The following is a 15681-nucleotide window of genomic DNA, read 5'->3' as shown; positions in this document are numbered from 1 at the left end:
TCCTTGACTTCCCTAACCCCAGAGAGAGAAAGGGACTGACTTTGTTGTATATGTCAGATGTATGTCAAATGTTCATCACAGACTTAATTGACAGTTACATTAGCTTCAATGGATGAAAGAGGGTACTTAACATACGTTTTTAGTCTTGTTTCTGGTTGTTCTGATCGACTAACCACAGTTATGGGTCTTGGCAGAACAACCAAGGATATCCTTTATAGAATTGCAAGTGCACTGTTTATGTATTCGGGTTGTGTTGAAAAATTCTGTGTTGAATATTGAAATGCTACAAAAATGTTTTCTGATTTAAGAGTGTGTAATAGAAAAAAATGAGTCTTTCTTTAGAACATCTCTCTCTCTCTCTCTCTTGCTAAAATTGGAAAGCCAGCTTCTCCCCCCCCCCCAAAAAAAATAACACAGTGCGAATGAGGGTGCATGAAAAGGCTCCTGCATCCCTCATTTCCAAATAAACATTACAAGAAGATCCACCTGATCTAGCATCCCGTTTCATACAGTGGCCAACCAGTGGTCCTGAAGGGCTAACGAAAAGGGCACAGAGACCAAGGGTCTTCCCCCATCCTATCAAATTCATGTAAGATAAATTAAAGGCCCTGGGCTCTTAAACCCCAGTTTGAACCTCAAAGCAGTCTTTTTTTTAGAGGTTGTCAAGTCAGAATGTGCAGACCTCTTCGTAAGAAACTTTCAGTCCCATTAGTTTTGAGCCACAACACTGTAGAAAGCTTTTGGGTGCACATTCCATTTAATCACCCTCTGCCATTGGCAGAGAGAGAAGGGAAGAAGAGAGGAAAGAGGAACAGAGATCTGCTGTCAGCTACGTGAGTTAAGGCTTTGCTTCACTTGAGGATGCAAACTAAAAAGTTAAAAAATATTTAACTGTAATGGATCTGGACAATCATGTAATCATGGATCTGTGTGCATCCAAGTTAGGCACCACATAATTACCCAACTATGAAAACAGTTCCTACCTTATAGAGATTATAGTATCCTGACCTGCATGAGCCAGGGTAATCCAATCTCATCAGATCTCAGATAATAACACTATAATTTTTCCCAGTCAATAAAACCAAAAGTTTAAATATACAAATGCACGACTCTGTTATTAAAGAAAATGAGATGCAGAGAATCTGGTTTGCCAGCTCTAAGGGTTACAAAGATCTCAAAATGAATTACCCCAAATTTTGATCATACTTGTACTGACCAAATGAAAATTCCTTCCTATATTCCTCATCCCACAAGGCGTTTGATCCCATTAATTTTGATACTATATTTCCAGCAAAATACACTGTTTTCCGTAATGTCTTTTTGTGTTGGGGGGGGGGAGTCCCAGCCAGCCCGTTTATTTATTGCCTGAATACTGGAATCCCCTTTATGGAAATTTCAAAAAAGGAAACCACAAAGAACCTTCATTAGGGGAGAAAACATTGCAAACCACAGCAAATCATGCCTATCAACCAAATGGTCTTCCTGGTACATTACTTGGAGCAAAAAAGGGTTTCCATTTGGAAGCAAAATCAAAAATGTCCTTCCACTTTTTAAAAGGCAGCTGACCGCTGAGGTCACTGAAGTGTAGTGTGAGAGACAGTACAACTCTGCCTATGGTCTGCAGGCATGTCTGGCAGAAAGAATTATACTGTATAGAACCTTGCATGATTTCCTTGGCAAACACATTCTAGCACAATGGTAAAAATTATTTAGAAGGGAACCGGAGCTTTCAGGAATTTAACTCCTCCTAGGGTTGCCAAGTCGACTCCCCCCTCGGAGCGGGGGAGCCTTGCCGGCGTCCGGGAGGTCCGTTGGAGCGCGCGTGCGCTGGCAGCACATCACCAGAAGTGACGTGCGACGTTGCTGATGTTGGGGGCGTGGCCGAGCTCATCGGGGGGGGAATTGTATGGTTTTCCCCCCGACGAGCTCAGTCACGCCCCCAACGTCAGCAACGTCGCACGTCACCTTTGGTGACGCAGCTTCGGGGGCGGGGTTCCCCCCGGGGGCCGATTCCGCCACGGCGGAAATCGGGCCTCCGAAGCGGGGGGTTACCCGCCCCCGGCCCCATTTGGCAACCCTAACTCCTCCTCTCACCCTTCTCATCAGCCTAATTTTTTCACTGGGCATTAGGCATACTTCCCCAGCAGCAAATTCCCAATGGTACAATATTTTATTGTGTGTACTTTGAAATACGTAGATTTATAGAGGAATGGGGAAAAAAAGATTCAGACAGAAATTATTCTTTCATTAGCTTTCTTTAAAGATGAAGGTAACTTCAAATGATCTTCTATTGAAATGGCACAATTAAGTGAGTTTAAACACATTTAAGAATGAGTTGCAATCCTTTTCCCTAATGAGAGAGTCACAGTCATAGCTTGTGAAGAGGATGGTTGATGTTTCCTGAATAGCCACTTCCCCCTTGATTTTGATTGGCAGAGACTTATTTTTAACTTGTACTCTTTTTTCCCCAAGCAAAGCTTAACATTAGCAGACATATATATGCTTGACGTTTCAAAGCAGGTAGGAAAAACATACATTTCTGATTAAAAGAAAGAGAGGCAGTGGCGCTTCTAATCCTGCACTTAAAAGTGTCCTATATATAGATCAAAACATATCTTGTCACTTCAGAAGGATCTTTAGTGAAGATAAAAAAGAGTGCAAACTTACCATTAAAGTTTACTGCCCGAATATAACCCAGCAGCTCTTTTCCATCAACGGTGCTCATTCGTGGACACAGACCAACGTAGCCTGGGCAAAGATCTTTATGCATGTTGTGCAAGGCATATGCCATAGAATACACAGCATCAATGACAAACTGGACCTTTCCTTCTTGCTCATAAGAAGAGTCTCTTGCAATTCGTTCCAAGCCTGTGAGAAGGAGAAGATGTAAGGAATCAAACTGTCAGTTTCCCCCTCCCCTGCGTCTTCATAGTAGGGTCCAACAGTCAGGAGCAATCTTAGCCAATAGGTAGCTGCCCCAGGCCTCATGCTCAGGGTGAAAGCCCATGCCCCCCCCCCGACAGAGGGGGGAGAAAAACGAGCAGGCTTCTACCACTTCTACTTGCAACCACTCCATCAGGGGGTTGGGTAGCCAGCTTGGTGGTGGCTGCCTATGCCCGCTTTACCCATGACTTACGCAACTAGCTTCTAGCAATGGCTCCAACTTGCCTCACACAGAGAGAGGGACGACTCTTGATTAACCCCTTCCTGGACTATTGCACAGTGCCCAAGAATCCCTAAAAACCCCTGCCAGCATATAGAGAACATGAGAACAATTGATCCCAATTGCTGCACCAGATCATCTCAAAGTCTGCAAGATTCTGCGCCAAAAACAAAAACAAACAAAAATCAGTTACGCACACTGAAAGTTGCATTTTGTTAAAAGGGTCCCAGTGTGTTGTAATTGTTAAATGGGAGGATGGCAGCTCTTTTGAAGAACAAGCAGAAAATGATGGAGTCAATGGGCCTTTTCCGCATTCTAATTTCTTTGCTTGAAAGTTCCTGTTTTTTGGGAGGGGGTTCTTTTCCATGTGTGTTTTGTGCCCTCTTGGAGCTGCGGTGGCTCAAGTGGTTAAGACCCTGAACTGCAGGCTGTGGAAGGTCAGTAGTTCAGCAGTTCGAGACCCGGGTGCCGCATGATGGAGTGAGCTCCCATCTCTAGTTCCAGCTCCTGCCAACCTAGCAGTTCGAAAGCAAGAAATTGCAAGTAGATAAATAGGTACCACTTCGGTGGGAAGGTAACAGCGTTCCGTGTGCCTTGGTGTTTAGTCATGCCGGCCACATGACCACGGAAATGTCTTTGGACAGCGCTGGCTCTTCGGCTTTGAAACGGAGATGAGCACCGCAACCCTAGAGTCGGACTCGACTGGCTTTTGAGCAAGGGAACCTTTACCTTTACCTTTGTGCCATCTAGTGGTCAATTGGATATTATATTGGTTTATGTCTTTCATGAAAACCTGCAGGGAGACATAAACCACACTAAAATGCCCAATATCAACAGGGTAACCTACACCCTATAATTCATTCCTTGCTGCCTGCTCCAACATCTGCGCCCACACTGAGGAACAATGTGCCAAGGAGCCAGACACCAGCTGTATATGTATTGTGACCCCACTGTGACCGATCAGGACAGAGTTTTGCCATCTTATATGTGTTGCACCTTTGGAATTTGTTTTACGATTTTAATTTGTTTTTTTTTTTATTGTCTTGATGTTTTTATGATGCCAATGGCCTTGTAAGCTGCCCTGAGCCTGCTTCAGCAGGGAGGGTGGGGTATAAATTAATTAAATATATAAACAATATTGAATTGACCACTAGAGGAAGCAAAACTCATGTGGAACAGAGAGAAAAAACCAAAGTAATAGGAACTTATAAGCAAGGAAAATGAGAATGTAGAAAAACCCCATAGTTATGGAAGGATCAGGAGTAAAAATTGCCAGTGAATGTTGACTGAAGCTTTATTTATTTATTTATTTATTCATTCATTCATTCACTTTCAGCCACCCTCCCCTGGCAAGCCGGGCTCAGCGTGGTGTATAACATGGTCATAAAACATCAATTAAAAAACAGGTTAAAAACCAGTAACAGAAAAATGTAGCTGGAGATGGCACAAGAGAAGCCAGTAATGCTGCTATCTCACAGGAGGGGGAAGGAGAAGTGCCAGGATGGGACAGTCACTGACCTCAATCAAATGTCTGGCAGAACATCTCTGCCTTACAGGTCCTGCGGAACTGTAACAAGCCCCACAGGGCACAGATGTTATTTGGCAGAGAGTTCCACCAGGCTGGAGCCTGGACAGAGAAGGCATTGGCTCTGGTTGAGGCCAGCTGGATGTTTCTCATGCCAGGGACCACTAGTAGATTCTGATCTGCAGAGTGCAACATACTTCTGGGGTTATACCAGGAGAGGTGGTTCCAAAGGTATGTTGTAGCAGTGTGGGTCCTTACAGGGACACTGCGCATAACACATATCCACCTTGTGCTGTGCAAGCGGCACTGGCTTCTGGTGGAGTACTGGATCAGGTTCAAGGTTGGTACCTTTGGGACCACCTCTCCTGTCCACCAGGTGGCCCCGTATCCTCTCACTGCCAGCTTTCACCAGCCAAGAAAGACATGGAAATTCCAGTCCTCTATCAGCTCATCTAATGAATCACTGGGGGGTACTGGATCCTGCAGAGCATTCTGAAACCCAATTGAGTCCATTAGTCTCCATGGGCGAGAATTAATCCACTTGCTGCCTAGACAGGAGGGGCCTGGGACACTCAGCCAAGCCTTCAGAGCAAAATGATCTGACCATGGTGCTTCATCCTTAGTTATCAGATCGGTACCTATCCCCATGCCAAAGATCAAATCCAGTATGTGGCCTGCTTGATATGTGGGACCTGAAACAATCTTGGAGAGTCCTAGTGCTGCCATGGAAGACACCAGGTCCAAAGCCTGTGAGGAAGCGGCAGCATCAGCATGGATGTTGTAATCCTCAAGCACTATTAGTCTTGGGAACTGCAAGGCCACGCCCGCTACCATCTCCAGCAGGCTCAGTAGGCTGTCCACTGGGGCAATAGGTAGTCAATACACCAGAAAGACAGCCAAACTTTCCTCAGCATCACACACTAAGCCAACACAATCAATATTGGTGATCTTTGGGACTATTTTTGACAATTTTATTCTGCAGGAACATATGTAGAACATTTAACAGTGTCAAACAAATTTCAAAAAGGTTCCCTAGCTTTCAGTCCTGCTAAGGGGGGGGGGGGGGGGCAAAACAAATTTGGGTGAAAAGTGGATTCCAAAAAAAAGGTAATCCATGATTCAAAAGCAAACTATTTCAGGATCCTGTGATGATACTGAGCCTATATATGTGCCTCCAGAAATACAAGGAATTAAGAAAGTGAAACATTACTTTTTGTTCTGTAGCTTGAAGTAGTATAGTGGCTATTTTTGCACCCCTACCAGGAGCATTCTAGAATGTGATGAACAAAGTGGTGGGCCATTTATATTGAGTACTTAAAGAAAGTCAGCAGTGTTCAGAGATGGAAAGGGTCTTCACTAAGATCCTTTCACTAAGAGAAATATGAATCTCCTGACCACCTTGTGCAAAACACAAAGAACAGGTACACTACAAGAGATATTTACAGAGCAATGGACTCATACAAGCAACATGCTGGAAAACAACAACAAATAACAAATCCTAGGCAAGAAGGAAAGATTGCTGGAGCTGCCACATGGATATGTTTCTCTCTCTTTTTTTTTATGCCCCCGGAGGGGATTTTTTTATTGCATTTTTTAATAATACTACAAACTACAACAGAAAATGGGAAGGGGGAACTACATTTATTGGATAAAAGAAAGATACCCACTACTAACTAAAAACCCAAGAGAGGAGATCTTCTGATCAGTTTAAACAAACATCAAGTCTTAATCCCGCTAATCCCTTTACAAACTGAGTCAAGTTTAACAATAACTTTTCAGTTCTTAAAATTTACTGTCATTAAGAAATACCACAAATCATCTCGTTTCAAAGTTTTTCCAAGGCACAAATCAGAGCCCTTCAGACTTCACTTCTCCTTGCCCCGTCTCTTCCGCAGCTTATAAGGACTTTTAGGAGCTGCTGCCCCTTTCTCTGAAAGAGAGTCCTTTCCGGAAGAATCCAAGTCCAGCTCGCTGTCCTCCCCTTCTTTTTCTTCCTCCTCTGGCCCTCCCAACTGGACTCTTAAAAATTCCCGAGCTTTCAGAGCAGAGTCAATCTTTTCTTTATTATCCTTGATTTTGAAGGTGACACATTCTGGAGTTAGCCATCTATATCCAATTGAATTTGTCTGAACCTTTTTTTGTTTAGTTTCAAAAGGAGTATAATATATTTGGAAAGAAATATCTGTATGAAATTGTAATATATACTCAATAAAAATAATTAAAAAAAAGAATTTGTCTGAAGAAAAAGAATAAGGTCTTTATATTTCTTTCTCCTTTGTCTTATTTCAAATGGAATATCTTTTAGAACTCTGATGACATTTTCCCCAACTTTCAGGGGTACTCCAGATACTGCTTTCAGGATTGCATCCCTCACGTGCCTCTTCGAGAATCTTACAACAATTTCCCCATGCAGAATGTTTTTCTTTATATATCCTGAATATGACCTATAGGCTACATCCATATCGCTTATCAACAGTTCCGCCTTCATCTCCGTCACTGGGGCCAATACTTCACTCATCATTTCCTTTAGATTCTCTCCTTTAATCTCTGGCAAGCCCTGAAAGCGAAGAATCATGTTAGCCTTTTCCATTTGTAGTTGTAGCAATTGATCTTCTGTGGAGACTTGCTTCTTTTCCAGTTGTTTTACTTTTTTTTCACCTTTTGGGCAGTGGCATCCACTTCTTTCACCTTCTCAGCTGTTTGATTCATCATTTTCAAAGTCTCATTTATCTGGGTTTGCTGAGTGGTGATACATTGAGTCATATTAGACATCTGTTCCTTGAAGTTATTCAACTGGTCCATTAGAGGGCGCATGGATTCTGCCAAAATCTTTGCCAGCTCATTGGTTCCTTCCGGCTTTGGGCTCTCTGTCACTTTTGATTTCAGCAACTTCTCCATTTTCGTCCTCTTCCTCGCTATGTTCCTCAGTTTGTTTAGTTTCACAATTTTTTTGAAAGTCTCTGAATATGCGTTTAAACGCTCAAACACTCCTTGGTAAGTACTTCTTCACCATTTTAACCATTTTTTCTTCCACTCCCCCCTCATTCACTCAAAAGTTCATGCGCTTGGGAGGCATCTCTCCCTCGCTCGCCTTAATCTCTGCTGCGTAGGTTAGGGTAGGGAGCTTTCTTTTATCTTTAAACATCACTTAAATGACTCATGTTCATAATTGGTCCTCGGGCCTCGTATACGTTCTCTTTCAGATGCTCAATCTCCTGCGCTTGCCCTGGTTAGCGTTGCTTATGTCCATTTGGTCTCTCAACATGGAGAACCATCAGAACGGAGAGGCGCCTCAATTCTCCAGCATTCCGCCATCGAAGAGGCGACCTCTCAGAATTTCCATGGCCAGGGTCCCTTCAACCAGGTCCCTGGGGGGTGACGAGCCTGCGCACCCCCTCCTTCGACTGGAGCGCAGCTTCACCCCCAGGAGGTCCAGGAGGTGAGTCTGCTCTAGCGCGCTGCCATCACCGGACGTCGATATGTTTCTCATCAATAACTGCTCTCTTCCTTTTCTGATTATGGATAGATCAAATGAAACTATCAACTTAGAACAACTGCACAAAAAACTGATCACCATGTCCTCAGCATCCAGTTCTGACACTTAACCAATCTAAATAATTCCTCTATGGTCATCATTAAATTCCACATAAGACCTCATACTCTGTTGTTTCTTCCTACATTGATTATCTATATCTTCTAAAAGAATCCTGTAATTCTATTTATTTATTTAATACTCCATCTTTCTCCTCAATGGGGACCCATGGCACCTTGCATCACTCTCCTCCATTATATCCTTACAATAACGAGGTAGGCTAGACTGAATAGATAAGAAAGAAAAAAATAAATAAAACTGTTGAATAAAACATCAGTTTTTTTTCTTTGTGTCCTCGTTTGTCTGTAGTATTTTTTTTTTTTGAACGGATTCAGATTTTTGTCAGGGCTTTTGAAATTTATTTAAAATAATATTCTCTACGGACACAAAAATTGGTAATGTAATTTCATGCATACTTATGTCCTGCTTTTTCATACTATCGGTATTCATATTCTTCTTATAACCCCTTTCACATCTTGCTAAGAAAACCACTATTGAAAGCTAACAGTTCCAGAAGCAGGTTGTGACAAAACATGACATGTTGTGGCATGTGAAATAGAAGAAAGCACTCACAATGGCAAAGGCATTCATTAGGGATCCACATTTGCATCAAAAGATAGATATGACACACCCTCATTTGTTCTATTTGTTGGCTGCCAGAACGTATTGAAGAAAACCCAGAAACTGCAGATAGCTCAGATTGTGACAGTCCAATGATTGTCAGGGGCTAGCAGAAGTGTTTCTGCTTGTTCATGTAAACGTTTTGATCCAAGCCAACATTGGAGTGAATTCAGGCATCCTTCAAGGAGCTTTCCCACAGCATAAGGTGGCTTTTGCCAATTTAAGCAATTCTTCTTCCAATGGAAAAGCCACTTAATCTGGAGGAAGGTGCCTTAGAGGAAAACTCCAAACAAGCCAAAAGAAAAGGTGGGGTACAAATATTTTAATTAATAACTAGATAACTAAATAAACTTCACAGTGGAGTGATAGGATCCATGTCATTTAAAAAAAATAATCAGCAATCATTTATCATAGTTAAATTCCATATATAGACTCATTTATACAGACAGGGAGAACTTTTTTCCATTTCCAAATCCAGCCACCAGAGCTGGGAATGGGTTTATTAACCTTTTCTTCCATTTTCCCCACTGAAAAAGCTGACTGTTGAGCCATTTTTGCCAGCACTAGAGAAAATCTGAGATTCCCTGCATGTTTCTCAGCATGGTAAAAACAGCCTGGCATTAGTGTTTTTCACTGGGGGGAAAGGCAAGAGATGAAAGAGTTAAAGAACCCTTTTGCCCTTTTCTCCTCCTCTTCCAAAATGCAGCCCCAGCAGCTGAATTTGGAAAAAAAGAGAAAAAGCTTCTAAAATGATCACAGAAATAAATATGTAGTTGTGCCCTAAATCACCTTCATAAAGTTTGCTGGGTGCAACTCCACGTATCTTAACATGTCTGCACATCATAAATGATTAGATTTACCATGCTGGATAAAACAATGGTCCAGTTTTTATCGACAGAATTAAAGCAGACAGGTAGAATTATGACAACCTGCTTTTTTACCTGTAATTATTGTGCATTGAGCCACACTTCTGAATTCAGTATTGCATTCTGAGTTCCTAAATAAGGTGGGAAAATGTTTCAAGAAGAGGAAGCTACATAGACTGATGTTTCCACAGGTTCTGATTTCAGCTTAGAAGCTCTCATCGAACAGCTGGCTAACGTTATTTATAAGATATTTTAATGGCATTCTGTCACTCTGTTTTAAATTAAATTGAGAAGATACCTTTATTTTATCTACAACTATTGTCTGATAAACATAACACACAGGCTGGAAGGAGCATGTTGTGCCAAGAGGTGCCACCATCTGTCTCTGTATTTAAGAATACCTCATTTGTCCCTATTTTAAAACAAAAACATATTATAGACATAGAAAATTCAGGCCTATTTATAGAAATTTCATCTCCTAAGAGAATCTTTTATGAAGAATTCAGCTGCAGAACTTTGATGTTATTGATATTCGTGCAAAAATTAAATAAAATAGAGGCTGAAACATAAACCATAAATATTTATGGTACTACTAGAAACAGATTAGCTAACACAAAAGTCGCATACTAATAGTGTCATCCTAAACAGAGCTATAACTTCCCAAATCCATTGAGTCAATGGCCTTAGAAGGATGTAACTCTGTTTAAAATGGCCCTGTACATGACTTAAATCCTGTGTTTCTTCCAAAATATTAAAAGCCACATATTCAACCAGTTCTAGGCTTACATACTTCTAACAACCAGGCCAAAAAAAAGAGATCTCTCAAGTATATTATATTAGGCAGCCTACAGGTGGTCACAATGGCCCATTTACTATTTTAAGACTGTGGCTTTAGGCTTGGTTTTATGGTGATTTCAGGGTATTTATACTCTTAAACTTTTATCCAGCTCTGTTTCAGTACTCATTTAACAGTGTATTATATTTATTTTAATAATTTCATTGGTATAAAAATTATTATCTATGAACTGTTAAGTTCTTGACAGGGCTTCTCCTTTTTCCTGTATCCCCTCCCCCACTATTTCCCATCCCCATCGCCTCTCCCCTTTCCCCACTTCCTTCTCCCTTTTCCACCCACCAGTCAACCTACCTTTATCTGCCTCTCCTCCTTCAGCTCTCCCTTCATCCCTCCCCTTGGCAGCCTCTCCCTGGGGAAAGTCTAGCCAAGTTGTGTGGTGGCTGCTGTCAGGCTGGACTGCATTGCTGCACTGGGCTAGGGAAGAGTACAATTTGCACCACAGAAATGCCATAGTTACTTTTATCTGAAGTTAAAGATGTTGAGCCACTCAGAAATTTTCACTGATAATTCATAAAGAAAGAAGGAGGGAGAAATACTAGGTCCTTCCTCATCATATATCTCTGACACCTTGTCTGGTTTTGCTCTGCCTTTCATGGGTAGGGGCATTTTCTCCATCCCCACCCCACAGTTTGCACTAAAACAGCTTTTCTCCTCTCCAAATACTCTATCGGGGTGGAGGAAACGATTGCCCTGCATCCTAGTTCAGAGCACTTCTGACCAGATACTATAAGCAAAAAAGTTTGACCTATAGGTGGGCAGGCACAGAGCAGATAACTGAATAGAAAACAAATAGAGCTCTCTTCTGTTTATAGGTTATCAATATTAAGAAAGACCTCGCTGCAGTGATTGGCAGAAAATAGAAACATTGGTTATCTAAATGTCTTTGGGGATGATCCTCTTTGACAGGAACATTTGCCAACTATTCTGGTTGGAAGATGTCACTGTCATATGATTTATTAAATCACTCTTTTTCCTTCCCATCCAACCTGCTAACAGTGCCTCACACTATGACATACAAAGAGTAAGGTTCCAGAATAAAGGTGTCCAGAGATTGCAAACTATGGTCTTTAGCAGTCAGATTAATTAGATTAAAGAACAGCGAGGATTTGGTTCAGGTTGTTGTTGTTGTTTTTGGCCCCCCAAAGGGGATTTTTTATTGCTTTTCTATAAACTACACAGAAAACAGGGAAGGGAATCTAATATCTACGGGAGAAAGAAAAGTTAACCACTAAAAACCCAAGTAGTGAAGATCATTACATAAGTTTATAAATTGCTTAATCTAATCTATTAATAATACAATGAGCTTGAATGTTTAAATCTAGCCAATATTCCCCCAAACCCAATATCAATTACTGTTAAGGCAATCACAAAAGCATCAAACTTAAATGTAGCTTCTTAAAGGTGGAATTCAGAGTTCCTCCGCATCTCATTTCTTGGCATTTCTTTTCCTCAAATCATAATCTCTTTTGGGGGCTGCAGCCCCCAACTCCGAATCAGAGTCCTCCTTGGTAGTTGAAGAAGAGTTTTCACTGCTTTCTTTATCCTGTTCTTCATCTTTGTTGTCTTCTCCAGACTTTCTCAGTTGCTGCTTCAAGAACTCATTTGCTTTCTTAACATAGTCAATTCTTTCTTTTTTTTTCATTTATTCTGAAGAGTAGGCCTTCGGGAACCAGCCATTTCTACTGTATGTTGGTTGTTTGTAAAAACAATGCCAAGCCTTTGAATTTCTTCCTCTTCTTTCTAATTTCTAAATGGAATGTCTTTTAGTATCCGTATGGTATTACCGTTGATTTTCAGGGGTATTCCTGATGTTGTTTTCAAGATTTGGTCCCTCACATGTCTTTTTGAGAATCTAACCACTATTTCTCCAGGAAGATTATTTTTGATCTATGATCTATAGACCACAGCCATTTCGCTTTGAAGATATTCCATTTTCAAATCTGCCACTGGTGCAAGTAGATCACCCAATACTTATTTTAGATTCTCTCCTTTTGTCTCAGGAACCCCTTGGAATCTTAGGATAAAGCTTGCTTTTTCCATTTGTAGTTGCAAAAGCTGAGATTCGTCAGTAATTCTTTTCTTTTCCAACCCCTGTACACACCTTTTCACCTTTTTAGATTTGGCATTAACTTCATTCAGTGTTTCTGCTGTTTTCTCTGTGAATTTCTTAGTTTCATACAGTTCCAGTTGTTGTGCAGCAAAGTTCTGGTTCAAAGTAGTCAATTGCTGATTGATGTTTGTCATCTGGTCCAGCAGAGGGCGCAATGATTCAGCTAATAGCTGTGAAAGCTCATTGGTAGCTTCTGGTCTCTGACCTCTACTTCCTGAAGGAGGTTTAAGCTGTGATGGTTTCTCTTCCTCGCCTCTCTGCCCCGCCATTTTTGAGGATTGTTTACTTTTAGAAAAGTTTGCTAAAGACTCTGTTTTCCACCAAAATGCTTTGCTGCACTCTTGTGTGCTTCTTAAATCAGTTCTATGGCTTTTACGTTTGGCGCCCTCTTTTTAAAATGATCTGCTTGGATATTGCGTCTGGGACTTCCCTCCCCCACTCGCTTAAATCAGAGGGGCTTTCTAGCCGAAACTCGGTATTTTGCTTTCACCATGACTCACAGTTCATCGTTGGTCCTAGGACCCACCTCAGGTACGTGTAAAATGCCCAATAATCATGTGCTTGTCCCGGTCAGTGACTCTAGAGCCATACGGTCACACAGCAGCAGGACCTTCAGGGCAGAGGGAAGCCTTGATTACCTGGCATCAAGCCATAAAAGAGGCAATACCTCAAAAGCCCCATGGCTAGGAGCCCAAACACAAGGGCTCCGGGGGGGGGTAGCGAACAATCGTACTCCCTCCTATCTGCTGGCGTTCGGATCATGACCCCAAGAGCTCACCAGGATCACGTCCGCCATTGTGCCGCCAAAAACCAGAAGTCAATTTGGTTCAGGTTTTGATTTATTTCTGAATCTACTATCCCTGATAAAGGGATGCTATTTCAATCATTTCTGTACAGATTTTGTTACAAAGTGGCTAAATTTTATAAATCAGACTACACTTTTTAGGGATCCTCCTATGAGCCTATCTTTGTGGTATTACTTTTCTACCTCCGGCCTCTAAAACCCTGCATCTCAACTAGCCTTCTAAAGCTATTCAGGGTTTCTTGTATATGAATTTATAGTACAATCCTGAAAGCACTCTCCTGGAAGTAAGCTCCAATAGACCCGAATAGGCTTCTGAGTAGACCTGTTCAGGATCTCTCTCGGTTTCCTAGCTCTTTGATCCATCAGAGTGCCCAGTACCAATAATGCAAGTACAGATGTTAATTTTTGCTCTTCCAGTAATAGATTGTTCTATAATCCCTGTACTGCTCCCAGCAGAATATTTAGCTAGCAGATTGTTTTAGAGTAGGAAAATGTGCCCTTTGCTACATATTCTGCTGGCGGCAGTACAATCCCTTTACTCTCCTGGTCTAATCTGAGCCTTATTCTTGACTAGCTCATACACTTGGACACTGTAACCGACAATTCTAGCAGTTTCTGCCTTTATATTTACATATTGAGCCTATTAGTCTAATTGTACTCAGATACTTTACCCACAAAATACGAGCTTTCAGCACCACAAACATCTGAAAATATTATTTTTCTCATCTATGCCTATATTCTTATTTTCTAAGTTAAAAAACAAAACAGCTCCCCCAGTCCAAAATTTGCAACTACCCAGAAGGAAAACAGGTTTGTTCTTTATCACTTTCTAAAAATATATGAGGTGTAAATGTTTCTACTCAGACATATCCGTATTGACTCTTTTCCCTCATTAGTCATAAACGCACACCTTGTAAACCTTGATAAGCTTCAAAACGCCAGTGATTTAAAATCACTGCAAAACATTATCCCAAATGTTGTTAGTGAAAAGACTGAAGAAATCTTGAAAATATCCACAGGGATGAACAAGGGAGGGGGTGAAGAACATCTGAGAGTAAGATAAAATATTAGGGTTTTGAATTTACAGTGTTCTTTCAGTATTAGAGACGCTGCTAAATGGAAAACAGTGCACCCCAGGACATGCAATATCCTTGTTAATTCCACAACCAAAGGAAAAAGAAGGTCCAGTGATGTGGTATAAAAGACACACAATAAGTACATGGGTATGTTTTTACATACCAGTAAAGTAATAGATGGGATAGATATAGGAGATATGGCTCTCCAACATATCTATATTTTCTCCTAATGGCTCGGACAAAATGCAGACAGGGAAGTATGTTAACAATGATTTGTATGGCTACACAGATGAATACATCAAGCCACAGTATACTCAGTGTACAGCAGCGGGCAGGCAGGGCTGGCGTCAGCATACCCTGAGGTGGAGTAACTGCTAGGATCCAGGGTTTCTGGCAGGGCCCACTACTGTCAACCTCCTCCACTCAATTGCTAGTGACCCAAGATCCCCGCTGCAGACACTGCCATTCCCACCAGGGAAAAAGGGCTGCAGGTAGTCATACAGCTCTGAGCCTGGGCACTGGGAGGGCTTGCAAGGCAGGGTAAAGACATATAGGTAGGTGAGGGGCATGCAGGTAGATGGGAGGGAAAGAGGGAACAAGCAGATGGGCTAATGATTGAGGGGAGGGAGCCTGGGAACTCTCTGCCCATGGCCCACCCAAACCTGGAACTGGCCCACCCCATCTCATTCAATGACCCCACTGCAGTGGGTCACTCCCAGGGATCCAATGGGACATTTCAGAGCAGCAGAGACACAGTCCGACAGCAGCCACAGGCTGGTGCCTTTCCCATGGCTGAGCAGGCTGGTGGACGTTCAGCTGGATAGTGCAGCTGAGTTCATCATGCCTCTGCAGCCCAGCTGGCCAGCATGAATGCTCAGGTTAGCATATATGCTCTAGGCCAATGAGAGTCCAACCCAGCCAAGGGGTGAAGACCCAGCTAGAGAGATGACTGGCCTCCACATCTGAGGTTTGAGGGACTTGGAAGCTCAGACTCCACTTTCAGGTGGGAACCATTAAGAGACTCCAGCTGCAGGTTCCTCCTTTTGTAACGATATGAGCTTATGTTT

At 42.0% G+C, this 15681-nt stretch overlaps 1 protein-coding gene across 1 annotated transcript in view; it reads right to left on the bottom strand.

Annotated features, from left to right (window-relative positions):
* Window positions 1-4961, bottom strand: part of LOC107109475 (metabotropic glutamate receptor 8-like) — a 331492-nt gene extending 326531 nt beyond the window's left edge. The window contains exons 1-2 of the mRNA XM_015410111.1: window positions 4886-4961; window positions 2668-2868 (exon numbers count right to left, since the gene is read on the bottom strand). Coding sequence (XP_015265597.1) covers window positions 2668-2868; window positions 4886-4961 — 277 coding nt within the window. The remainder of the gene's footprint in view (window positions 1-2667; window positions 2869-4885) is intronic.
* Window positions 4962-15681: the final 10720 nt, after the last annotated feature.

This window comes from Gekko japonicus, unplaced genomic scaffold (assembly GCF_001447785.1).
Source record: "Gekko japonicus isolate JY-2015 unplaced genomic scaffold, Gekko_japonicus_V1.1 scaffold481, whole genome shotgun sequence".
NCBI classification, from domain to species: domain Eukaryota; kingdom Metazoa; phylum Chordata; class Lepidosauria; order Squamata; family Gekkonidae; genus Gekko; species Gekko japonicus.
Note: the sequence above shows the minus strand (reverse complement) of the source record. Positions and strands in the feature narration are given on the sequence as shown.